At 50.6% G+C, this 24668-nt stretch overlaps 2 protein-coding genes across 7 annotated transcripts; one reads left to right on the forward strand and one right to left on the reverse strand.

Annotated features, from left to right (window-relative positions):
* Positions 1 to 562: 562 nt before the first annotated feature.
* PALM3 (paralemmin 3) lies at positions 563 to 9007 on the forward strand. Of its 2 annotated transcripts, none has more exons than XM_032465463.1 (7): positions 563 to 780; positions 3259 to 3307; positions 4188 to 4268; positions 4785 to 4927; positions 5090 to 5174; positions 6874 to 6919; positions 7016 to 9007. In XM_032465463.1, the coding sequence occupies exons 1-7, from the start codon at positions 740 to 742 to the stop codon at positions 8677 to 8679; spliced, it is 2109 nt and encodes a 702-aa protein (XP_032321354.1). In that variant the 5' UTR covers positions 563 to 739; the 3' UTR covers positions 8680 to 9007. The 2 variants fall into 2 exon arrangements, with proteins under 2 accessions (XP_032321354.1, XP_032321355.1); XM_032465464.1 differs by lacking the exon at positions 563 to 780 and adding an exon at positions 2888 to 2947.
* A 56-nt stretch (positions 9008 to 9063) lies between these two features.
* On the reverse strand, positions 9064 to 24640 carry IL27RA (interleukin 27 receptor subunit alpha). 5 transcript variants are annotated; one of them, XM_032465466.1, is made up of 15 exons: positions 24399 to 24640; positions 23846 to 23963; positions 20842 to 20999; positions 20595 to 20752; positions 18908 to 19067; positions 18740 to 18813; positions 16342 to 16362; positions 16182 to 16257; positions 15898 to 16086; positions 13570 to 13671; positions 13337 to 13495; positions 10651 to 10776; positions 10183 to 10276; positions 9902 to 9995; positions 9064 to 9781 (listed from the first exon to the last, which is right to left on the reverse strand). In XM_032465466.1, the coding sequence occupies exons 1-15, from the start codon at positions 24490 to 24492 to the stop codon at positions 9527 to 9529; spliced, it is 1878 nt and encodes a 625-aa protein (XP_032321357.1). In that variant the 5' UTR covers positions 24493 to 24640; the 3' UTR covers positions 9064 to 9526. The 5 variants fall into 5 exon arrangements, with proteins under 5 accessions (XP_032321357.1, XP_032321359.1, XP_032321356.1 ...); XM_032465468.1 differs by lacking the exon at positions 16342 to 16362; XM_032465465.1 differs by having other exon boundaries at positions 16182 to 16362.
* Between the last annotated feature and the right edge of the window lie 28 nt (positions 24641 to 24668).

Genomic DNA, 24668 nt, shown 5'->3' on the forward strand with positions numbered 1-24668 from the left:
AAAATTTGGGTAGGAAGTTCTCTAGACTTTCCTCATCACCCCCTCCCCAATAGTAATAGCATCTAAGAGGTGTCCAGGGTCCTGGAGGTCATTTGATCTAATTCTCTCATTCTACAAAAGGGGAAACTGAGGCCTAGAAACCTGGGGGAAGTTGCCCAGAATTGTCCAGAGCCCAGGCCTTCTGTCTTCCCTGGGGCACAGGCTCTGGTCTCTAGAATCTTCTAGCCAGATCAGCCCTATCTTCCCAGAGCCAGGGTCCAAGGAGGGAGGGCAGTAGTGTGTGAAAGTATCTCTCATGTGTGGTGTGCAACGACACTGAAAAGTGGGTGACCCTTGGTGGGCAGCTGGACTTGAAGTTTCTAAGGTGCCAAGTGGAGGCGCTATTGTCTGAGGGGGGTCAGGGACTCCCAGTTCTTGTCCACAAGCTCTACTGTGCCTGTGAGTGTGTGTTTGCCGGGAGGCAGCTGAGTGGAGCAAGGAGGCCAGTAGCTGGTAAATAATTGATCAGGACAGCTGATAGTACCTCCCCAGAACTGCCCGCCAGCCCCCAGCCCCCCTCAGCCCAGCCCGTGTGTCTCCTGCCTCCTGGCCCAAACCAGCTGGACCAGCTCTCCCAGTGCCCGCCTGCAGGTCCCCCCCTCCAACTCCAGACAGCCAAGTCACAGCCTCTAGGGCACCTTTCCACAAGCGGGTGGTGGGTCCTGAACTCGAAGACCAGAACGTGGGCTTCTGGGCAGAGATGGCCCTGCAGAGCCAGGTGTGGGCTCCGGCCACACTCATGTAAGTGTCCAGGGTCAGGGGGGCCGGTGGGCAGGGCCTGGGAGGGGTTCATGGAATACGCTGACCTTTCTACTGTCGGGAGATGGGGGGTGGTGAGAGTCCCAGCTAGCCTCTCCCAAGAAGGAGTGGAGGGAGGCTAGCAGCCAACCTTACAGGCTTTTCAATGCCCCCTCCCCAGAGAGTCAGGTGGGAGATGTGAACCCCCACCCTCTTCTTTTTTGGGGATTTTCCGCTGGCAGGCTTCAAGCCCAAAGTCCAGCCTGGGGGTGGGGCTGTTATCTGGTGGGGGCGGGGAATGTCAGGGTCCCTTCACTCCCATATTTTGCCTCTAGAATCATCCCTGAGTATCCAGTTTAGGAGAAAATGTTTAAGATTCAACAGAAAAAGTTAACAGCTCCCAAACTGGGAAAGAGGAGGGCAAAATGGAAACAATCACTTGTTTAATGAAATGACCACCAACTGTTCCTGGTGGGGCAAAAAAGGCCACCACCATGAATGCTATTCTTGTAGAGTTACAGATATGTAACATCTCAAGAGGTGTGCAGGGTATTTTAATATTCAGGGTGTGAGGGCTTTTTAAAGTAAGAGGGTGGAGGGGCTCTAGAGGTTTGCAAAGAGTTCCGGAAAAGGGGCTCCCTCCAGGGACCCCAATTTGGTTCCTCACTCTTTTGGGTTCCCTGTTGCATTATTCACCAACTACAAACCTGGTTGCCTAGCAACGGGAACCTGATCCCCCCCCCCCCAGCAAGGAAGAGGCAAGGAGATTACAGCTTGAGGGTGGGAGAGCAGAAGGGGGGACTTCAGCCTTCCCGTAGGGGCAAACTTATTAGCAGGGGGTCTGAGCTTCCTTTGGGATACCCTGTAAAGCATGACTTCAGTACTCTGCCCTAAGAGAAGTCAGAGACCCCCTAGTTGATCTCTGGTCTCCTTGCTGCCAAGACAAGGATGCCTGGACTCCCCACTTCCCCAAAGTGTTCCCAGTGTTTTGGGCCTGAGAGCCTTGAGTTTCAATCCTGACTCAGTAGACTTAGACAAGTCTTTTCACCACTTCTTGGAGCCTCAGTTTCCTCATCTATCAAATGGGGACAGTATGATTTTACCTCCTAGCATGGTAGAGAGGGTTAAATGAGTAAATGTACAGCATTTAACAGTGCCGGGCACATGGTGTGCATTGGCTACTGGCTGGCTGATTTTATTCTCAGTTGGAATGTCAATTCAGTAGAGTCGGCTACAGTGTCTCAGGATCAGAACAAGGAGGGGGAGGTGGCTGTGGGAGCCGAGCGGAAGCACCGTGGGGCACTTAGAGAGCTATATATAGTATGTGTTAAATGTGAGCTCGCTATTATGCCTTCGTGGTGAGGCCAGAGAAGATCCGGGAGGCCCCACTAGAGTTTGGGCAGTGAGGTTAATGCTCACTCAATAGGTTAGTGCTCAAATTAATAAATGTTTGAGGGCTCACTCTGTGCCCACCCTGGGCTAAATGTCAGGGCCAACAGGTAGACGGATATATCCTTCTAGATAATCAGCCTGTGAGGCGCCTGCACATAGTCAGCACTCAGTGCAGGTCTGTGATGATAGGTTGATGTGACGATGACTCCCCGAAGCACCCACAAACTGCCTTCAGCTTCCAGGGGAAGTCTGGATTGGCTAGGGGGTGGCCCTGGAGTTTGGGCACTGAGGATCCTGGGGTGCTCTGAGGAGGACAGTGATGGGGGAATTTCAGGTTAAACCTTAAACGGCCAGTCATTCTCCCCCTCCTTCCAGTTCAGAGTCCAGCACTAGGCAGTGTGACCTGGTGACCCTTACCCCCAGCGAGGGTGGTTTGCTGGTAGAGGAGGCAGCTCCAGAGTTACCATGGCAATGGTATGTGTCCACAGTGGGATGAACACTTCTCAGGCTTCCTCACCCTCTAGTGCTTAAGGGATGCTGGCTGGGTAGGAGCCAAGGTCCAGAGAGGGTGTGGAACTGGAAGCAAACACAGTGCGTGTTGGGGTCTTGCAGGATTTCTGTAGGACAGACTGGGAATGATCATTATAATTAATAAATTATTAAAGTTATTGGAAATGATTAAAGTTATTAATAATAAACAATGCTACTGATTTTGGAGCACTAGGTCCTAAGATTTTTCCTGCACGGATACTTCCTTGGAAGGGCATCTCTCTGCAAGGTGAGGTGACGGTCAAGCTATCCCGGCCCACTTTAGAGATGGAGAAACTGAGGCTCAGAGAGGCGATGTCAGGCCTGGGAAGGGATTTAGCTCAACCTGTTTTGGTCTCTGCTCTCTCCCCCTCACAGGACCCCTGCCCCTTGCCCCGACTCCTCTCAGGTGCAAAGCGGAGATAGAGGAAAACACTGGGCTTTGATTGAGTTCCAAGCAGCTCAGGGATCTTATCTTAAAGAGGGGTATTCAAGAGACGGGCCTGCTGAGAGGTGGGGCCCTGGGAGACCCCTTTCGCAACCCCTGCTCTCTCCCTGCAGGCCCATGGCCGAGAGCTCCCTCTACCGGCAGCGGCTAGAGGTCATCGCGGTAAGGGAAGCCCTAATAGAGAGCTCCGCCCAGCGCCCTGGGCACCCCTAGCCGTGCTCAATGCCTCTTCCTCACCTCCCACCTATCATGGGGAGCAGGCCTAGTGCGGTGAAGGTGGAGGGGAGCACCCTCAGTTTCAGCCTTCCCTGGGGCGCCCCACCTAAGTCCTCAGGCCCCTCCTCTCTGTCTGGTCACTACTCCCCGCAGAGTGGAGAGCTGTGGGCTCCGCACTCTTGAAATCTGCACCATCCAATGCTCCATTCTTGAACCCTTGTCTCCCAAACACCCCACGTCTGGACCCCGTCTCTCAGACCCCCATACGTGGACTTCATCTCTCTAAACTCCCATATCTAAATCTTCATCTCTGTGGACCCCATCTCTCTGAACCCCCATCTCACTAAGCCCCATCTCTGGTCCCCAACTTCTGCATCCTAGTCTCGCTGGACCCCCATGACTTCACCTCCATTTTTGAGCCCCCATCTCACTAGCTCCCTCCCTTTGTTCCTCGTATCTGGACCCCCATCTCTCTGAACCCCGTCCCTCTTAACCCCATATCTCAGACACCGCCCCCCAGATAACCCTTACAAGGCCCTCCCCATCCACTGACCCCCCATTCGGCGCAAACAAGGCCTCCGCAGCTTCCCGGGCGCGGCTGGTCCCGCCCCTGCTGGCCCCGCCCCTACTCGCTGCTGAGTCAGCGCGTCCTGTGCCCCCTCCCTGCCTGGAGCCCCGACGTGTGTTCCGCTGCCCCGCGCAACTCGCAGCCCCGGGAGTCCCGGGAGCCCCCGCAAGCCCGGCGGAGGAGGGAGGGTGGCGGGGAGGCGGCGGCCCCGCCCGGCCCCGCCCGGCCCGTGGGCAGCCCCGGATCCTCTGTGCGCAGGAGAAGCGGCGGCTGCAGGAGGAGATCCGCGCCGCGCGCCGGGAGCTGGAAGAAGAGAAACTCCGCGTGGAGCGGCTCAAGGTTGGGGGCGGGAGGGGGCACCTGCCTAACCCGGGCAATGAAGTGGAGGTGTCTGTGAGAGTCAGTTCGGAGGGCCAAAGGAGCCTGTGCCTAATCATGGGGGTTTATTGATTTCCAGCTTGAGAGAGGGGGTGGTGGTGATGGGGACATTTGTTCCACCTTTGGGAAGAGTGTGGGGCAGTGGAGATGTTTGTTCAGCTTTGGGGTAGGGAGCGGCCAATGGGGACGTTGATTTCACTTTTGGGGGTGTCTGTCCCATTCTAGAAAGGCTGAGGAGATGGATGGGTGTTTTTCCCAGCTTGGGAATGCTGTGGGCTGGTAATGGGGTGTCTGTCCCACCTGGCATTGTTGGGGATGGAGGGGATGGAGGGCAGTGAGGGCACGTACCCCAGCCTGAGGGAGAGATGTCTGTCCCATCTGGGTAATTGTGGGGCAATAAGAAATCTGCCCAGCATGGGGGATCTGGAGGGGGCCCTACATAAGGTGGGATAGTCCATATGCCCTGCCCACGTCCAGAGGAACTCTCTTCGGGAACGTTGGCTAATGGACGGGGCGGCTGAGGAGCCAGAGCGACCCCAAGACCCCACCTTGCAAGACCCCCAGTCACCTGAGGGCCAGGCTCAGGCCCGCATCCGGAACCTGGAAGACAGCTTGTTCACGTGAGTAGGATCCCTGCTTGATGGCTTTGCCCCAGCCTGACTAGGTTGAGACCCACCCCCAGCCCATTCTGGGGAGGCAGCAAGTTGAGACTGCAGGGGAAGGGAGGGGGAGTGGTCCATTGAGCCGGGGACCAGGGTCCTAGCAGCCCCTCTCTTCCCCAGACTCCAGTCCCAGCTGCAGCTGTTGCAAAGTGCATCCACAGGTGCCCAGCACAAGCCCTCAGGCAGGCCCACCTGGCGCAGACAGGTGAGGAGCTTGGGGGAAGATGGTGGGGGGAGGGGTGTGGCCAGCAGGGCCCAAAGCAGGACGCCTCCAAGTACTGTTTATATGCTAGGTCCTCTACTACTTCTTTGCTCTGTGGTCTATGGGCCAGTCGCTTTCCGTGCCCAAGCCTCAGTTTCCCCATCTCTAAACTGAGCACAAGAACAGCACACACGTGGAAGAGATGTGAGAGAGATTCGATGAGATCATAGCTTAGCACCTGGCACAGGTGTGAGGGAACATTTTGATATATGGTTGCTGGTATGTTCCGAATGAGGAAAGTAGTCAGAAAATGTGGGGAAGTGCTCATGGAATTTGGCCTTAAAGGTAGGAAAGAGTCACCACAAGATGCTCTCATAATTTGAGGCATCTATATACGGTTTTTGGGTTTTGAAGGTTTGTTTTGGTAATGTCTTTATAAAGATACAATCCACATGCCGCACAATGCACAGGCTTTTGAAAATCAGGACACCTTCACAATAAAATCTGGCTCTCTGGGTCGTCTGTGAAGTCCAAAGATCCAGCAACATTTGTGCCTGGCCACAGTGAGGTGTGGGTTTTCCACAGTCCCCACCTCGCCCGGTGCCTTATCTTGGCTCCCAGGTGCCTGTCACAGGACAGAAAAGGAGAGAACTTTAACCAGGATGGGACGCACTTGTTGGGTTTTTAGTCTAAGCCGGGAGTTCCTTGCTGGAGATGTGCAAGGCATGCTTCCTGGCCCACAGTCCAGATGAGGAGATGGGGTACAAAGAGTCTGTGAGGGGGAGCCCAGGATGTGGGGGAAGCACTTGAGTGAGGTTGGGAGTTCAGGGAAGGCTTCTTGGAGGAACTGACATCTATGCTGAATCTGGGTGGGAACTAGGAAGTAAGAGAAAGGGAATTCCAGGCAGAGGAAACAGCCTATGCAAAGGCCTGAAAGCTGAAAAAAGGGTAGGATCAGGGAACTGTGAGGAGATTTGTGCGGTTTGGTCTAGCTGGCCTGCAAGGCTGTCCGCAGCTCCCCTCCCTGAGCTCTTCTTCCACTTGCTCACATCTTCCTCTCACTGCCTTCCACTCCCTACCCCCATCTCCAGCCACACTGACTCCCTTTTCTAGTCCTTGAACTTGCCTAACTCATTACAACCCCAGGACCCTTGCACTTGCTGTCCCTGCCATCTGGAATGCCCTTTCCCACCTCTTGACTCAAGGCTGGCTCTTCTCACCTTTCAGGACTCTGTTCAATGTCACCTCTGCCAGGAGGCCCTCTAGCATCTTATACCTGAAGGAGGCACCCCATCACTTCCCAGGCACTCCCCAGACCTTCATCCTGCATTTTTTCCCCCTGCTATAGCCTTTTTCACTCCCTGACTATTTATGTTTATCACCTGCCTCCTCCCACTGGAGTGTAAGTCCAATAGCAAAAGGCTTAAGTGTCTCTTAAGTAAGCTCAGTAGCTGGCAGAGTAGGTCCCCAGTACACAGGGATTGGCTGCATGGACACAGTATTGATTAAGCACCTACTGTGTGCAAGGCAGTGGAGCAGATGGAGATAAGACAGGTGAGGAAGGCCTGAGGTACAATAGAGGGTTTAGTCCTCAAGGTAATGGGGAGCCATTGAGGGTATTTGAGCAGGGGAGGGGTACTGGCATGCAGGAGGCTGGTGGTGGAGATGGGCTGGCCTGACCTTGTTCCTGACATTCCTGCAGGGTCACCGTCCTCTCTCTGAGCCCACTGTGGAGGCAGGTCCTGCAGGTGGGTATTTTGAGGTCTGGGGGTCCCCAGAGGAAGGGTCTGAATCTCACTCTGTTGCCCCATCTCTCCTCTCCCCCTCTCCCCTGACTCCTCCAGGCCAGACTGATCTAAGCAAGAGAGCCTCCCTACCAGCTGGACCACTGGTCACATACCCAGAGCCCCACTCTGAGCCCAGAGATGAGGCTGTTGGGGTTCCACCCACCCCGAGGCTGGTCCCTGGGGCAGCAGGGGCCGCCTCAGAAGCCAATGGCCCCTGCAGTGGATCCACCCCCACTCCAGAGCAGGAGCCGTGTCACGGGGTGACAGCGTCTGAGCAAGGAGTGAATGAAGCCAAAGGGGGAGGTGTGGTGAAGGTGGTGTGGGAGGGGCTTAGGACCACAGAGGACTGTGCCATGGGGGCCACAGGCCCAGAGCTGGAGGCTAAGGTGGAGGAGATGGTGCTGGAGGCCATCGGGGACAGACAGGAAGCCGGGCGCCCAGAGCTCCCAGTGTGGGTCAAGGAGGACAGGGGCGACATGGAGGTGGTCTGGGAAGGGGTGGGAGGCACAGAGGGCAGCGACTCAGAGGCCACTGGGGAGGTGGGCAAGGCCCTGGAGGTTGCACAGACCAGCTCCGCAAGGCTCCAGGGGGGACTGGAGGGAGCAGCTTCTGCAGGAGGGGAAGGTGCCCCCAGGGGCAGCCCTGATGGTAATGGGCGGGGAGACTTGGGAGGAGAGGAGGGGTCCTTCATTTGGGTGGAGAGAGTGACTCTCAGTGAGGAGTGGGAGGAGCTGGTGGTGGAGGGGTTGGAAGAGCCAAAGGCACTAGGAAGGGAGGGAGGAAATGAGAGTCCACTGGGGGCAGAGGGTGGAGGCAAGGAGGAAACGTGGGCGGTGGAGAGGGGGCGGGCAGAGGAATCTGCTGGGAAGAAGGGAAGCGAGGGAAAGGTGGACACAGAGCCAGAAGGGGCAGAAATGTCGCTAGCAGAGAAGAGGAAAGGAAGCGAGGAATCCTTGGAGCTGGAGAGGAGAGATGAGGAAAAGGTGGAGACGGAGCAGGAAGGAGGCGAGGACCCATTGTTGGCAGAAAGAAAGGAAGTTGAGGGACCTTTGAGGGCAGAGAGGGAAAGAGGTGAGGAGCTGTTGGGAGTAGGGGAGAAAGGAAGTGAGGAAAAGCTTGAGGCAATCGAAGAACCTTTGGTGACAGGGAGAAAAGAAAGTGAGGCATCTCTGAAGGCAGAGAGAATGGGAGGTGAGGAACCACTGGAGGCAGAGACAAAAGGAGATGAGGCATCACTGAAGGCAGAGAGAACAGGAGGTGAGGAACCACTGCAAACAGAGAAGACCAAAGGGGTCAAGGAAGATCTGAGTCCAGAAGAGGAGAGAGAGTCAGGAAGAGGAAAAGAATGTCAGGCAGAGGGGGTGAGCGAGGCAGGGGCTTCCCTGGGGGCCAAGGAGGAACCAAGTCTGGAGGAAGAAGGACAGCAGCCTCAGGAGAAGCAGGAAGTCTCCCTGGAGGAGGAAGCGGCAAAGCCCCAAACCCCTGCTGAGGGCCAGGACCCCTCTGGGGATGCCACACCCCTCCTGGCAGAGACCCCAGCTCAGGAGCAGCCAGCTGAGTGCCAGCCACTGCTTCAGGCGGAGGGGCCCAGGGCTAACCCCAGTGCCCACACTGTGCCCACCTATGCGCCTGCCCAGCAGCCAGAGCCATCTGCCCCTCCTGAGGGCGAAGAGGCGAGGGGCCCTAAGCAGAAGACGTGCCAGTGTTGTACGGTGATGTGAGCCTGTACCCGCCACCCAACTCCCAGCTCCTCTCACAGCTACCTCGGCCTCTTGGCATCCAGCAGAGGGTCCCAGGCTCAGACAGGGCACCATGGGATGGGCCTTGGCACCTGGGAGCCAGCTGGCCCACATGTCCGCCTCCACCTGGGCTTCCGGACCCCTTGCCTGCTGCCTCTGACCCTGGCTCCCTTCAGTGACAAAGCCTTTATACTTGAAAATAAAATGTTAAGCATTCAGACGGTGTGAGCACATATGTTGCTGACACAGAACCACCTCACCGTCTCCTGGTGAGAAGTGGAGGGCTTCTGTCTGCTAGCATCAAAGATTATGAGTCAGTGAGAGTGTAAATGCGGCTGCTGTAACAAAAAGACCTCCAGATCTATCTGTAGCTATCAAAACATTAAACATTTATTTCTCTGGGCACTTCTGATCCATGCAGTCGGGAACTCTGGTTCCTTTCCATTTATTGCCCCACCTTCACCTTGGGTATGGCTAAAGCTGTATCACAGGGCACAGCAATGCTCCAACTCATGGGAAAGAGAAGAGAATGCAGAGGAGCCCCGGCTAATGCCCAGACTCGGTATTGGCACACGTCCCTTCTGCTTCCGCTCCACCCGTGAGAACTCAGTCCCTGGCCACGCCCAGCCGCAAGGGAGGCTGGGAGTGCGCCCAGCTACAGTTCTATTATAGCAGCAGGACAGATTTGGGGAGGCAGCTGCCACTTTGGATTTCATATATTTTCCTTTGCTCCCTCATCCATCCATATATTCCCTGTAGGGCCAGGCCCTTCACTGTAGGGGTCCTTGAATCGCAGCTCTTCCTGGCTGGGTGTCCTCAGGCAAGTGACTCAGCCTCTCTGAGCCTCAGTATCTTCATCTGTCAAATGAGCACCCTTCTCCCCACCTGGAATGTTTTCAGGCCAGAACCTGGAGCCCGGAGTGGGGCCCAGAAGGCCCAGCTCCTCAGGTGTGGGCAGGAAGTGTTTCTCATACCCAGAGTCAAGTGGGGCCAAGGTCTGAGGGGGCTCCACAACTGGTACCTGCTCCATCTCCTCCACTTCCAGTATGGGCGAGTCCCCAGGGGGCTGGGCCTGGGGCACCTCCTGGGAAGAGAGGAAGCTGAGATTCTTTCCCTCCTACCCACCAAATCTCACCTATCCCCCACTGCCCCAGCTTTCCCCAGCCCCCCCAGAGGGCCTCAACAAGCCAGGCTTTTTGCTCACCTCCATGTTGGGCAGGCTAAAGTTCCTGTTGGCAGGATCAGGAACCTTCTCCCAGGCCCACTGGGGTAGAACCTTGTGCCGTAGGTGGACGCACCTGGCAAGTGGGTAAGACTCAGGGCAGGGAGTCCGGGTGGCTAGACACCCAGGCCCAGATCACAGGGTCCAGGAACATTGCAGAGTCCCAAGGCGTCGTCCCCTGACTACCCCCCTTCCCCCAAGCACAGCTAATGCCCAGCTGCTCTCCCCACCTGGGAACAGACCCACGTGTCTGACAGCCTCACCTTCCAGAGGCAGCTAGGCTCAGGCCACAGCCTGTCAGGAGCAAAACCCATAGGAGAAGGACGCCTGGCAGAACTTTCCACTTCAGGGTGTTATCTGGTGGTGGGAGAGGCAGAAGAACATTTGGACACCAGGGCAGCTGGGAAGGGTGGGGTAAGGCTCATAGATGGGGCAGGGAGCAGGTAAGGGAGGTAGGTAAAAGGGCGGGGCTTATGAATGGGTAGGGGCTAAGAATGGGGGGGGGGAGCTAGTGGAAAGGTCAAAGTCAGGGATGGTGGGAAAGGGTCAGAGACACACATCACCTGATAATCCAAAACAGTATTTAGCAGATTCAAAATGCTCTGAGGAATTGTAAATATCCACCCCCTCATGTTAAAAGGTTGCCCACCCACTGGAGCTCAGTAATGAATATATAACCCCCTCAAATGGAGCAAGCCCCTTCCATGTCAGTCCCACCCCAGCCCCTCTACCTGGTAGGTGAAATCGGAGGCTTGGGCCAGGTGGGCCCTGTCCTGCGATGGTGGACGCGGTCACCCACAGCTCGCAGGGACCCCAGGGAAGGTCGGGCAGGGTGATGGTCTGGGTGCTGCCACTCACTGAAGGACACACCAAGAGAAGTTAGGGTGGTAGTCAAGTCCTATCGCAGGACCTTTGCACATGCCATGCAGTCTGCCACACTCTCCCAGATATTCACATGGCTATCTCCTCACCTCCTTCAGCTGTTTGCTCAAAGGTCACCTTCTCAGTGAGGCCTTCGCTGACCATTTTCCCCTCCACCCAAATTAAAATAGCACCTGCTTCACTACCCATCTTCCTTGCTTCATTTTCTATCCAGCACTTATCACTATTTAACACACTGCTTAGATACTGTTTACTTTGTCTATGCCTGCATGTCCCCCATTAAAAAGTCAGCTCCACAAAAGCTGTATTCCTAGGACCTGGCTCAGTGCCTGGCACATAGAAGACACTCAAAAATGATATACAGTTGACTCTTGAACATGGAGGTTAGGGGTGCTGACCCTCCATTCAGTCAAAAATTTGAGTATAGCTTATAGTCTGCCCTCCTTATCCACGGTTCCTCTGTACCCTCAGTCCCAAATCCGTGGATTCAACCAAATGCAAATCATGCAGTAATGTAGTATTTACCCTTGAAAAAAGCCACATATAAGTGGACCTGCGCAGTTCAAACCTGTTTCGTTCACGGATCAACGGTATATTTGAATAAATAAAAAATTGCATGAGTATCGTATCCCTCACCTGCACGGAATCCAGTGAAGGGAAATTCACACCAGGTGAAGGGAAGAGGTTTGCATTTCTCGGAATTGTTTTTGTTTACTTTTTAACTGAATCACCCTTTTTGGCTTATAGGCCGAAAGAGGAAGTAGCTTTTTGGTTTGTTACAGGATTATAGGAGACGTGAACGTGGATCAAGCTATAACTGCCATAGAAAGATGTCCAAGCTAAGTCATCAGGTGAGAAAAAGGAAGTTGCAAAACATCAGTCATAAGCCTCAGGGGCCTAGCACATGGTCCTCTTTTAATAATAATAACAGGTACAGGTATATATAAATAAATATACATGATTTTTAACCTAATGATATCTACCTATCTATCTACACATGCAAGGTGCAATCATACTATGCACAAACATAGGCAAAGTAACTATGTTAAAAAATAGGCTTTATCAGTTAGAGACAAATGCTGAAGTTCTGAATTATTTAGGGGTGAAAAGGCACCAAAGACTCTAGAAAAAAAATATGTGAGGGATAAACTGAAACAAGATTGGGAAAATAGGTAATTATTGAAACTGGATGGTAGGTACATGAGGGTATGTTATTTTTTTTTGTACTTAAAATTTTTTTTAAATTTCTCTTTCTCCATTTTATTTTTTATTTGGTGGCGGGGAGGCAATTAGGTTTACTTATTTATTTATTTATTTTAATGGACATACTAGGGACTGAACCCAGGACCTCCTGCATGCGAGGCATGCACTCTACCGCTAAGCTACACTGTCCCCTACCATACTTTTGTTTGTGCTTGAAATTTCCTATAATAAAAAAGTTTAGTGGGGAGGGGGTATAGCTCAGGGGTAGAGTGCATCCTTAGCATGCAGGAGGTCCTGGGTTCAATCCCCAGTACCTCTATTAAAAAAAAAATGCTTAAAACTTTCAAAAAGCACAACTCCTATCTCTATGTTAATACATGCGTGGAAAAATATGGAAGCTGCGTTGTCAGGATCTGTGAAATGAGGAGGATGCTGAGGAGGATGCTGATACACGAGTATACTTCTTTAATGTGTCAGTTTTTAAACAAGAACAGATAACTTTTGTCATTAGAAAAAAGGGTATTTTCACTTTTTTCCTTGCTTTTTCTTTTTATTGTACCTATATAAGATGACAGATGTTAACTAAACTTACCATAGGAATCATTTCACAGTACGTAAGTCAAACCATTATGCTGTACACCTTAAACTTTCAGTGATGTCTATCAATGATATTGCAATAAAACTGGGGGGGGAAGGGTAACAAAGATATTTTTTAAAATGAATTTGTGGAGGGATATATAGCTCAGGGGTAGAAAATGTGCTTAGCATGCACAAGGTCCTGGGTTCAATCCTTAGTACCTCCATTAAAAATAAATGAATAAACCTAATTATCTCCCCTCCAAAAAAATTTTTTTAAACCAGAAATTAAAAAAAAAAAAAGAAATCTGTGCTCAGAACAAACATTTAGCATATACCTAAAGGTATGAAAAAGAAATAAAAATCATACATAATTCTATAATGCCTATGGACATTGTGGGGGAATTTCTTTTCATATTTGTGCCTCTGCTTCGCTTAGTGCCAGGTTTATTTTATAAAAATGGAACCATCCTATGGAGTTTTATAACCTCTTATCTTTCTCACTTAATGTAATGTGACAGGCATCTTTCAATGTCAATAAATATAGATTGGTATCTTCATTTTTAATGGCCAAATGGCAATCTATTAAATTGATAGCCACCAGGGTTATTATTCGCTAGGGAACCAATGATACCATGTGTTCTCCTAGGGGCTGAGAGGGAACCAAAGGGGCCCATCCCAGGGGAAGGGGAGGGGTAGACTGATAGGAGTGTCTAGTATGGGCAGGGAGCAGGGGCACAACACAGTGGAGCTCACCATTCATGCAGACAGAAGGCCTGGTCCCACTCCGGGCACACAGAGTGTAGTGGGTGAGATGGCCCCGAAGTTGATGCCTTGGGACCTCTTCCCAGGCTATGGCAGGGGTTCCTGGAGGGGAATCCTGGAGTCGCCAAAGCACTGGCCCCGCTAAGGGTGCTGGGGAGAGAATGTCAGTGGGTCAAGGTCTGCCAGGGTTCCAGGACCCTCCATCCTCCAGCCTCACCACTTACCTAGTTCCTCTCTGAACTTCCAGACTGAGGGGGAAGGGGCCAAACCCCAAGGAGTGACTGCTGTCACCGTGATTCGGTAGGGGACCCCTCCTTCAAAATCCCCTGGGTGAGGGAAGAGTAAAGGCCAGTTAGAGTTGGCTCTCTTCCTCCACTCATTTCTTATTTTGTAGGAATTTTCATATGTGTCCCCAGAAAGACACCCTGAGTTAAGGATTTAGGTAAAAGTAATTATTCTGGGGAGGGAACCCCAGAAAACACCAGTAGGGCAGTGGGGAAGCGAGGCAGGGAAGGAAAGGCAGCCAGTAAATGGTGTGTTAGAGAACAGATTCCCAATATGGCCAACCAAGGCTCAGTCCCGCTGGGGGCCTCTGGGTGGCAGCACAGAGCGCAGGCCTGAGAGCCAGCCCACGGCAGGAGGGAGGGAGCTGGGGTATTTATCCATCAACCATTATGGGTCATTGTAGAGGGCTGCATCTGAGGGGGCCTTGACTTCCCGGCATTTCCAGCTGTCTACGCAGGCAAAGTGATTCAGACCAGAAAAAGCCCTCAGGCCAGGAATGCAGGTGCCAGAGGCTGGGAGAAACACCAGGCTATGAGTGGGGCCCTGACACCACCCATCGGAGTAAATGAGGCTCCTGAAGTCCCTTCTCAAAACCTACTGCTGCCATATGGCCTCCCCCAACTGGGAATTTTCCAGAACTGGGGTCCTCTTCTTTTGTCTGTATATACTTATGGGTCTTGGGACTCTATCCTAAATCTCTTACTCAACACCTTCTCATGCTCTGCCAAGTCCTTTACACCAAGGACAGATTCCCCAATGTCAAGTCTCAGCCTGGAACTTATTGCCAGGCCTGAGACCTGAGTATCTGACCGTCCCATGGACAATTCCATTTGGATAAGCGTATCAGATGCAACACATCCAGATGTGTCCCTCAAATTCAGCTCTAAGAATCCCCAACAAGAACCTGCCTGCTTCTCTCCTCTTCTCGGTCCCCACCAGGTTCAGTCCCCATCATCTCCCACCTGGACAAACAGAGTCCCTTCTAGGTCTCTCAGCTCCAGCCCTCTCCCTCCCAGTCTGTTCCCCCCACAGCAGCCAGGGGGTGCCTGTGAGCACCTGAGGCAGGACACATCCCTCCTCTGCTCAGAACACTCTGGCTCCCACTTCACTCAAAGCAAAAGTCAAAGTTCTTTCCATGACCCACAAAGCTTTGCACAATCTGCCCCATCACCTCCCTGCCCTCACCTCCTCCCACTCCTCCCCCTTGCTCATTTTACTCCAGCCACATTGGACTCCTTGCCATCACCCTAATGCATCAGGCACATTCCCGTCTGTTCCCTCTTGCTTTTCCCTCCGACATCCTCTTAGCTCCCTGTCTCACCTTTGGGTCTGAGTTCAAATACCCAGAGAGGCCTTTTCTTCTACTTTTTTTTTTGTTATTAATGGAGGTCCTGGGTTCAATCCCCAGGACCTCCATCATGATAATGATGTGCTCTACCACTGAGCTACACCCTTCCCAGGCCAGAGAGGCCTTTCCTTTCTAAAATAGCTCTCCTCCCTCCTCCCCTTTATGCTGACTTTTTTTTTTTTTGTGCCCCAATTACATTATAGAGGTACTTGTTTCTGTTTCATTGGCTGCCTGCCCTACAAGAATGTTGAGCAGGTAGGGGAGGGTATAGCTCAGTGGTAGAGCACCTGCTTAGCATGCACGAGGTCCTGGGTTCAATTCCCAGTACCTCTGTTTAAATAAGTAAACCTAATTACCTCCCCCACCAAAAAAAGGAGAAAAGTTAAAAAAAAAGAAAAAAGAATGTTAGCAGGGATGTTGCTGAGAAGAGAACAGAGTGATAGTTCAGGGTTTGGCTTCATGAGCCTGACTATGTTGTTCAAATCCTGGCTCTACCACCTACTTGCTGTATGGCTTTAGGCAAGTTGCTTAACCTCCCTGGGCCTTTTTCTTCATCTGCAAGATAACAGCAGAAATCTATCTTTTTTTTTTTTTTTAATGGAGGTACTGGGGATTAAAGCTAGGACCTCGTGCATGCTAAGCATGTGCTCTACCACTGAGCTATATACCCTCCCCCAAGAAACCTACTTTATAAGGGAGTTTGAATGACTTAATGCTTATGGTAAATGCCAATACCAATCTGCATCAGCTACCATCACTGTGTACCAGTGTCTAGAACAGGGCCTGGTACACAGTGGGTCGGGGTCAGTGAATATTTCTTGCATGAATTAATGATACTTTAATACTCTCTCCTGCAAATCCATCCATGGGTCTGCTCTCCAGCAGCTGAAATGGAAACCCAGGTATCCTGGGGCCTCACCTGGCAACACAGCACTAAGTTTCCCAGGAGGAAGCCGGACCCAGTTGAGGTCCTCCAGAGGGTCCCCGTCCCGAGCCCAGTCCACCACGTGCTCCCACAGCTCCCCAGACCCCTGTTGCCAAGTCACCAGCAGCTCTGTGCTCCCAGCAATGCTTCTGACCACCACATCACAGGGGCCGAAGCCAGGACCTAGAGGGTGGAGAAGAGAAATCACAACTGTCCACTCCAGAAGTCCCTGCGTGCACCTCCAGGGCATCGCGCAGAGGAAGTTCACGGCCTCTTACCCAAGCAGGCCAAAGAGAGGTTGGTGGGAGGCTCCCAGATTGTGGCGTTCACGGCAGACACGCTGGCCCACTCCACCTGGGTGGGGATGGAGAGGTTGCAATAGGGCGTCTCCTGGATCAGCTCCTGATCTTTAACCTGGAACCAGACTCTATAGCTCACCTGCACACAGTGCCCCGAGGCCTGAGGGATGAGGAGAAGAAGGGGTTAGCATCTCCCATTGTGGGGAGGGTATAGCTCAGTGGTAGTGTGTGTGTGTGTGTGTGTGTGTGTGTGTGTGTGTGTGTGTGTGTGCGCGCGCGCTTAGCATGCACAAGGTCTTGGGTCCAATCCCCAGTCCCTCCCTCAAAAAAAAATCTGATTACCTCCCCTCCACACACACACACAAATCTCCCATTTATCAGGCATATACATCTCAGTGAGGCCACCTGACAAACCAGTCAGCGAAATATTTTTGTTGGCTTCACTTTACAGATGAGGAAACAGAGTCTCAGGAAGGCTCAGCGGCAGAGGTGGAATTAGAATACAGCTCCTGGGCCGCAACTAGGGTGAGGTGAGTGCGCAAAATAAGAGAGGATACCAAAGATCCAGTCAAGATCAATTACATTTTAATACAATTTTTTTGTGGAGGTGGAGGCAATTAGGTTTATTTTTATTTATTTACTTATTTAACAGTACTGGGGATCAAACCCAGGACCTCATGCATGCTAAGCACGCACTCTACCCTCCCTCCTAATACAATATTTTAATCAATCAAAATTAATACAAAAGAAAAAAAACCCATGACAAACAAATAATCAAGATTTTAAGTAAAGACAGGATCTCACCTTGCATTTGTATGACACTGCCTCACCCACCTCACCCTCACCTGTCGTATGCAGTTTCTTACGGATTGCAAAATTCCCACTGTTGTATAGAGGAGTGGTTATGTGTAGCAAAGAGGATGGTACCCTCCAGAATGCTTTGGGGAAACGTGTGAGAGTGTTTGGTTGCCTCAGTGATAGGCAGGCAAGAGCCAGGGAACCACGCTCTCTTAGAAACAAAAATTTGTTCCATGTCCCTTGTGACTTTTGAATGGCATCCCCACTGGATACTTCTGTAGATGAAAAGCCTGATTGATCCTAGAACCAGACTTCTTTTGACATATAAATACAAAAGCTTTTTGGGACCTGGTTTTAATATTCACTGAATTTTAAAACATTCTGAACAAATGGGGACTTTCTAAACAGATTTTATTATCAATTTCCAACACAATCTGTGTTCTGATCAGAGAATTTTTCAATGTGCCCTGCATCACCTCATCCTTTTGAAGTCCCTGGAAACTGGCTCTACAGCCTGGCATGTGGCTGATTTTGGTAAATATCCTATTTATGTATGAAAAGAATGCACATTCTGAAGTTTCCTACGTGAGTCTATTAGGTTGTTTGTTATTCACTTATTCAGATACTCTAGATCTTGGCTTGTTTTCCATCTGTTTATTATGAAAGTACTTATGGGCACATGTTAAAATCTCCCACAATGGTTGTGGATTCATACATTTCTCCTTGTAGTTCTATCAATTTTTACTTTATGTATTTTAAAGCCATGTTATGAGGTACATACAGATTTAGTACTCATATCATACTGGTGAACCAAATCTTTTTCCACTATGTAGTAGCCTTATTTCCCCTTTTTTGCTACCGAATGTTACAATTAGAACACTGTATTATATATATTTTAAAATATGTATATATTTGGGTTATATTATCTATATATTCTATATATAATCCATATATTCTATATACTATCTATATATTTCATTTCAGTATAGTAAAGGGACACTACAAAGTGTGTGTTATAAAATAGAGGCACTAAAACTGTGAATCGCTGTTTGAAAGCCAGGGAATCTCAGCTCCACCACTTATCAGTTGTATGATTTGGGGCAACCTCTGTGCGTCTCATGTTTCTCATCAGTAAAGTTAGTTAATATAAATAAGTGCATAGGCTAGGACCTGGTATACAGGAAGAGCTCTGTAAGTGTATGTATGGTTGAAATAAGTAATATTAGACTGAGTGACCCAAGAAAGTATGAGTCCTATTGTTTTGTTTCTTGCCATATTTACTGTGAGCCAAGGCCTAGCAATGCCTGGAACATAGTAGGTTCTTAGCAGATTTGGATCAGTGAGAACTGTTTCATCCTTGTCTGTTATCTCATACTGCCTTTTTTTTGGTATATATATATATTTTTCATAATGCCATTTTGATACTAGCATCACAGCCTTAGCATGCTGTGCTGTATTTTGTGGAGACTTGTCTTACTTCTACATCTTTGCACCTCATGTTCCCCCACCCAGAACACCTGTACCTATCTTCTTGTCTTAGCTCAGCTCTCCTAGATTTAGCCAGCATTGCTGGAGTCTTGCTTTGTGCCCAGCACTGCGCCAGGAATTCTCTGAACATCCCCTCCTTGAAGCCTTGAAGCAACCTCAAGAGGGCAGCACAGTGGCCTCTGTCTTGTCTACATCGTTATTTGGGGTTTCCTGACACATGCAGAGAAATGTAACTGATCCCCACAACTCACCTTCCACAGAAGCAGGAGTTCCTGTCCACCTGATGCCCCACATATGTTCCCCGATATCCACACATCTTTTGGAGCTGGCAGGGATGAGGAAAGGAGGGACAAATGGGAATGACATGACTGGCTAGACTTCCTGGAGAGGGGATGAGAGTAAAGCCCAGAGATCCTCACCAGAGGGAGGTGTCTGGAAGGACAGAATGGGGCTCCACTCGCCCCACAGATCCTCTTCTTTCTCCACCTGGCAGTGGCCAGACATCTCATAGGCAGTGGCGAGATCTAGGTCCTGGATCTCAATAGGTGTCAGTGGTATGGACTTCACTTCTGGCTCCAGCTAGGGGAGAGACAGGGGAGAGTGAAGAGCTTATGACTGAATTGAAAGTACTTGACCTTATATGTCAGTAGGATGACCAACTGTCCTGCTTTGCCTGGGACAGAGTGGGTTCCCACGACACAGGGCTTTTGGTTTTAAAACTGGGGCAATCTCTGGCAAGAGACAAGTCGATCATCCTCTGCGCCAGGTATAGCCATAGGTGGCAAATTATATTATTATTCCCACTTTACCGATGAGGAAAACAAGAGGGCCAAGAGAGGGGAAGTGACATGCCCAAGATCACAGAGCTGATGAGTGCTGCAGCTGAGATTCACATCCAGGCAGGCAGATTTCAAAGCCTGCATCTCAGCATTGCTCTGAATTGCATAAATATTCACAGTGACAACAACTCTGCTCTATACTGTAGTGTTTTGCATCGAAAGTTGTGACTGAGACAGTGGGTTACCCCCAATATCCATTATCCCCTTCTTCCTTTGGAAACAGAACCCCTGACTATCAGTTGGGAACTTACGTGTCAAGTGTAAAGACTACACTTCCCAGTCTCCCTTGCAATCAGGCAAGATCATGTGATTGTGTTCTGGCTAATGAGATAGGAGAGGGAAGATATATGCAACTTCCTGGCTGTGCTCTTAAAATACACGGGCAGGCCCCTCAACTCCTGGGGTCCCATTGCTCTGGAGTTGTCTTCCATTTTCTTGCTGTGTGAGCTTGGGAAAGTTTCTTAACTTCTCTGAGATTCAGCTTCCCCCACTATAAAATAGAGCACTCAAAAGCATCTACTATAGAGGGGGTTCGGGGGTACTTAACAAGATAATCCATGCAGATTGCTTAGCTGGGGACCTGATACATGGCAGGTGTCTAGACATGTGAGCTGCTTTTATTATTTTTGAGTATTTACTGCAAACGAGGCTCTATTCTGTTCCTCACCTGCAAAGTGGGCAGCTATAAAAAGCACCTATCTCAATGAGTTCTTGTAAATAAGGAGCCTAGAACAGTGTCTGGCATACAGTAGATGCTAAGTGTCTGCTGTGATTCTTTTTTGTTTGTTTTAACTTTTTAGAACTTTTAAAACTTTTTTAACAATTTATTTATTTATTTGGGGGGGGAGGGGAGTAGTTAGGTTTCTTTCTTTCTTTTTTAACGCAGGTACTAGGGATTGAACCTGGGTCCTCCTACATACTAAGCATGCACTCTACCACTGAGCCATACCCTCTCTCTTTCTGTTATTCTTATCTTAAGGGTAATGTAAGCAATTTGAGAATTTCTATTCATTCACCAAAATGTTAGAGGCAGTTTATTGAGTTTCTCAAAAATTTCACATGGAATTTAGATTGGGACTGAATGGAATTTATAGAGCATCTTGAGGGGGAAGTTTTCAGCTGAACAAGATGCATGTACAGATCCTTTGTGAGGAATGTGGACAGACTCCAGGGGCAGGTGAGGAAGGAGCTCTGGGCTGGGTCTCTGAGTGGAGACGTCCCGGGCCCTACCCAGAACAGGTTAGGGGAAAGGGTCCCTGACACTCACCAGGATCCAGGTCCTCTCCTGGCATCTTCGGTAGTAGAACTGGCAGACCAGAACCTTATGGGGTGGCCACAATGGAGGGGCCCATTGGACAGTGGCTTCAAGGGGGTCATCTTCTGAGAAGTCCACATCAGGGCCCAGTCGGGGAGCATCCGGCTTCACTGAGGAAGGACAGGACGAGGTCCACTGAGCTGGGGCCTCCAGGACCATCCACCCCATAGATAGCTCACCCATCCTCTCGCCTGTTTACTTCGGGTTTCGAGGTTCACGAACACTGGGGGCCAGAGAGGCTGGCCCGCCTTGACCGCCCAGACAAGGAGTTCATCAGACGTGGTGAGCTGTTCCCGTGGAATGGTCACCCAGCTCTGCCCAGTGGGCACTGTCACAGTCCAGATTTTGTTGGAATGGCTGTGAGGAGAGATGCAGGAATGGTATAGTGGGCTGGGCCCAGAGCCGTAACAATAACATCTGCTCTGCCCAGGTTCAAGTCCCAGTTCTGCTGCTTCAGAGCTGTGTGACCTTGAGCAAGTGACTTAACTTCTCTGTGCTTCAGTTTCCTCATCTACAAAATGAGGGTGATAAATGTACCCACTGAGACGACTGAATAGGGGAGCAAAATCAATGAGATAAGAAATGGAATTCATTTTTTAAATTGGGAGGTGGTAATTAGGTTTGTTTGTTTGTTTATTTAGGAGGTACTAGAGATTGAACCCAGGACCTCATATATGCTAAGCACACACTCTACCACTGAGCTAGACCCTTCCCCTCAAAATGGAATGCATTTAGAACAGCGAGTGTCAGGTGCACCATGCATGTTATGTGAGCATTGTTTTTTTTAATTGAGCATCTATTATATACATATCCACATTTACTTCTGTGTAACTGTTCAGTTAGCAAATAGATACTTTGTGCCAGGCCCTGTTGTAGAAGCTGAGAGTAGGAATATGCCCACAGCAGCCAAGGATTGGCTCTCTGGAGCTGGTGTTCCGGTGGGGGAGGCAGATGAGAAGCATATAAATATAAAACTGATGGTGGTATAAGCGATGTAAATAACAATCAAGCAGGGTGAGGAGGATGCAGTGTGATGATGGGATGGGGGTGACAGCGCTATTTTAGGGAGGGTGGTCAGAAAAGTTCTCTCTGATGAGACATTTGAATAAAAGCCTGAAGGATGTGAAGGCAGAGCCGTGCAGTACCTGGGGAAAGACGGAGCAGCCAGTGCAAAGGCCCTGAGGCCAAACTGTGCCTACGGTTTTATGAGAAACAGTGAGGAGGAGGCTCGCATGGCTGGAAGAGAGTGAGTGAGGGGGGGAAGTGGGAGGAGGTGAGGGCAGGGAGGTGACAAGCAGATCGTTTGGGGCCTGGTGGGCTGCAGGAAGGATTCTGGCTTTTACCCTGAGTGAGGTGGGAGCCCTGGAGGGCTGTGAGCACAGGAGGGACATGCCCTGATGCAGAAATTCACAAGTGCCCTCTGCATGGTGGGGCAGAGAAAAGACTGTGGGGCTGAGGGTGGAAACCAGAGTTCAGGGAGGAGGTGACTACGTGGTCCAGTCCGGCGCTGATGGGGACTGGACCATGGTGGGTTCCAAGGAGGCAAGGAGTTGCCAGATTCTGGATAACATGGAAGATGGAGCTGGCAAGGCCTGCTGATGGGTCAGATATGGGTGAGAGACAAAGGCATGAAGATGTCTCAAAGGACTGGATTTCAAAGATTCAAATAAAAGCCTTCATCAAAAACAACAAAAACACACGTTGGCAAATATGTGTGGAGAAATTGGAGCCCTCAGACATGGCTAGTGGGAACCTAAAATGGAGCAGCTGTTGCAGAAAACACTTAGGTGGTTCCTCAAATAGTTAAACACAGAATTGCCATGTGACTCGGCAATTTTACTCCTATGTGTATACCCCAAAGAACTGACAACAGAGGGGTGGGTATAGCTCAGTGGTAGAACGCATGCTTTAGCATGCATGAAGTCCTGGGTTCAATCCTCGGTCCCTCCATTAAAATAAATAAATAAAAGTAAGCATCATTTATTAAAAAAAAAAAAAAAAAGAACTGACAACAAAGACTCAAAAACTTACACAGTGATATTCATAGCACTGCTAGTCACAATTGCCCAAAGGCAGAAACAACCCAAATGTCCATCAAGAGATGAATGGATGAACAAAGCACAGTATATCCATACAGTGGACTATTGCTCAGCCATTAAAAAGGAATGAAGTTCTGATTCATGCTCCAACATGGATGAACCTCAAAAATAAGCTCAGTGCAAGAAACCAGGCACAAAAGACCACATATTGTATGATCCCATTGATACGAAATATCCACAACAGGCAAATTCATAGAGACAGAAAGTAGATCAGTGGTTGCCAGGGGCTAGGGAGTGACTGCTATTGGCGATAAACCTTCCTTTGGGGGTGATGGAAATGTTCTGGAACTAGATAGAGGCGGTGTTGCGCAACATTGTGAACATACTAAATGCCACAGAATTGTTCACTTGAAGATGTTTAATTTTATGTGAATTTTGCCTCATTAAAAAAATGGGGGACCTATTCTTATTCTCTCATCCTCTACCAATAAAACTAGGCCCCACTTCTGGAGACGGATGGTGGTGATGGCTGTGTAACAATGTGAATGCACTTAATGCCACTAAAGTGTACGCTTATAGATGCTTGAGAAAAAAGTTCTAAATTTTATTTGTATTTTACCACCATTATAAAAAAAAAGTCTCCCCCAGTTCCCACCTTTAAATGCTGCTTTTACTCTCCACTCAGCCAAATTTGAAACAAATTTGAGTTTCATCAGGTGTGATTCATCATGAAGCAACATCAGTCACCCCCTTGGACTGCAGACTCCACGAGGCTTTCTGTGTCTCTCACTGCTGCATCCTCAGCACCATACAGAATGAACTTTTCATACGCTCAGAGAGGTTAAGCTACTTGCCTAAGGTCACACAGCAATAAAAACACCTTCTAATCATTAAGCATTGTCTCTTTACCAAGTTCCTGAGTTGAATCCTCAGAATCAACCCCGGGAGGCAGGTTTCTTTATTATCACCATTTGACAGAGGAAAAGGAAAGGCTCAGAGAGGGAAAGTGACTGGTCCAGAGTAACACAGCAAGGAAATGAGGAAATTTGGAATCGAAGGGCTTGAGGGTGGGGCAGGGCTGGGGACCTCTCAACCTGAGAATGCCAGGACCTGAGTGGTCACCCTTTCAAAGCCTCAGTTTCCCCGTCACCCCATTGTACTCACTACTTCTGGCTCTGGTGGTATAGAGCGGAGAGGGCTCCTAGGTCCCCAAGAGGCTCCCACGAGCAGTTCAAGTCACCCAAGGGTCCAATTCCATAGCACTGTAGTGGCCCAGGGCTGCCTGGAGAAGGAGGCGGGAGGGTCCGAGGGACGGTCAATTCCCCCAGGCGCCCGCACACACCTGAACCTGAACTTCCCCGACTTCTGACAATCGAGGAGGGCGATTCAGAGTCCCTGACGGAAGCGAGCAGCAGGAAGCGGCCGCTGGGCACCGCTCCCCAGGCTTTAGGCAGAACTCCTCTCCCTCTGCCCGCCACATCCTGTTACCACCCCAAGAGCCCTACCCCTACCCCCAACCCCGGCCTCTGGCTCCCCGCTCGCTGCCGCCTATTCCCCGAGTCCTTTCTCTGCCTGATCCCTGCCCCGGGTGAAGAGCCGAGTGGCGTCCGGACCTCTGTCATTCATTCCGCAAACCTGTGTTTCACCCTGGAGGATATGCGCTGTTCTCGTGAGCGCGGCGACAGAGCGCCCGACACGAGCTCGCTCCACAACTCACCCCGCAGCTGAGTCCACTGGAACAGCAGCAACAGCAGAAGCAGCAGCACCAGTTTCGGCCGCGGCGGGAAGGGGGAGGCCCGGGCCCCCGGCATGGCGCCCCCGCGCCCCCCAGTGCCTCTCGGCCCTGCCCGGCCCAGCGCGGCCGCGCCGCTCGCCGCGCTCTCGGGGCCAGCGCTCGAGCGGCGACGGGAAGCGGAGCCACCCCTCCCCGCCGCCTCCGCACCTTGCGCTCCGGGTCCCAGCCCCTTCGCTGTGCCGGAAAGTCCCC

The sequence above is a fragment of the Camelus ferus genome, chromosome 22, assembly GCF_009834535.1.
Source record: "Camelus ferus isolate YT-003-E chromosome 22, BCGSAC_Cfer_1.0, whole genome shotgun sequence".
Lineage (NCBI taxonomy): Eukaryota > Metazoa > Chordata > Mammalia > Artiodactyla > Camelidae > Camelus > Camelus ferus.

Bases quoted from the DNA above. Each gene is read 5' to 3' on its own strand.
- PALM3 (XM_032465463.1), top strand. From the start codon at position 740: ATGGCCCTGCAGAGCCAGGTGTGGGCTCCGGCCACACTCAT. The intron at 4,269-4,784 runs GTTGGGGGCGGG...GCCCACGTCCAG, and splicing joins TCCGCGTGGAGCGGCTCAAG to AGGAACTCTCTTCGGGAACG. The intron at 5,175-6,873 runs GTGAGGAGCTTG...ACATTCCTGCAG, and splicing joins GGCCCACCTGGCGCAGACAG to GGTCACCGTCCTCTCTCTGA.
- IL27RA (XM_032465465.1), bottom strand. From the start codon at position 24,492: ATGCCGGGGGCCCGGGCCTCCCCCTTCCCGCCGCGGCCGAAACTGGTG. The intron at 10,777-13,336 runs GTGAGCTCCACT...TGTGTCCTTCAG, and splicing joins GCCTTCTGTCTGCATGAATG to TGAGTGGCAGCACCCAGACC. The intron at 9,782-9,901 runs GTGAGCAAAAAG...CTCTCTTCCCAG, and splicing joins TTAGCCTGCCCAACATGGAG to GAGGTGCCCCAGGCCCAGCC.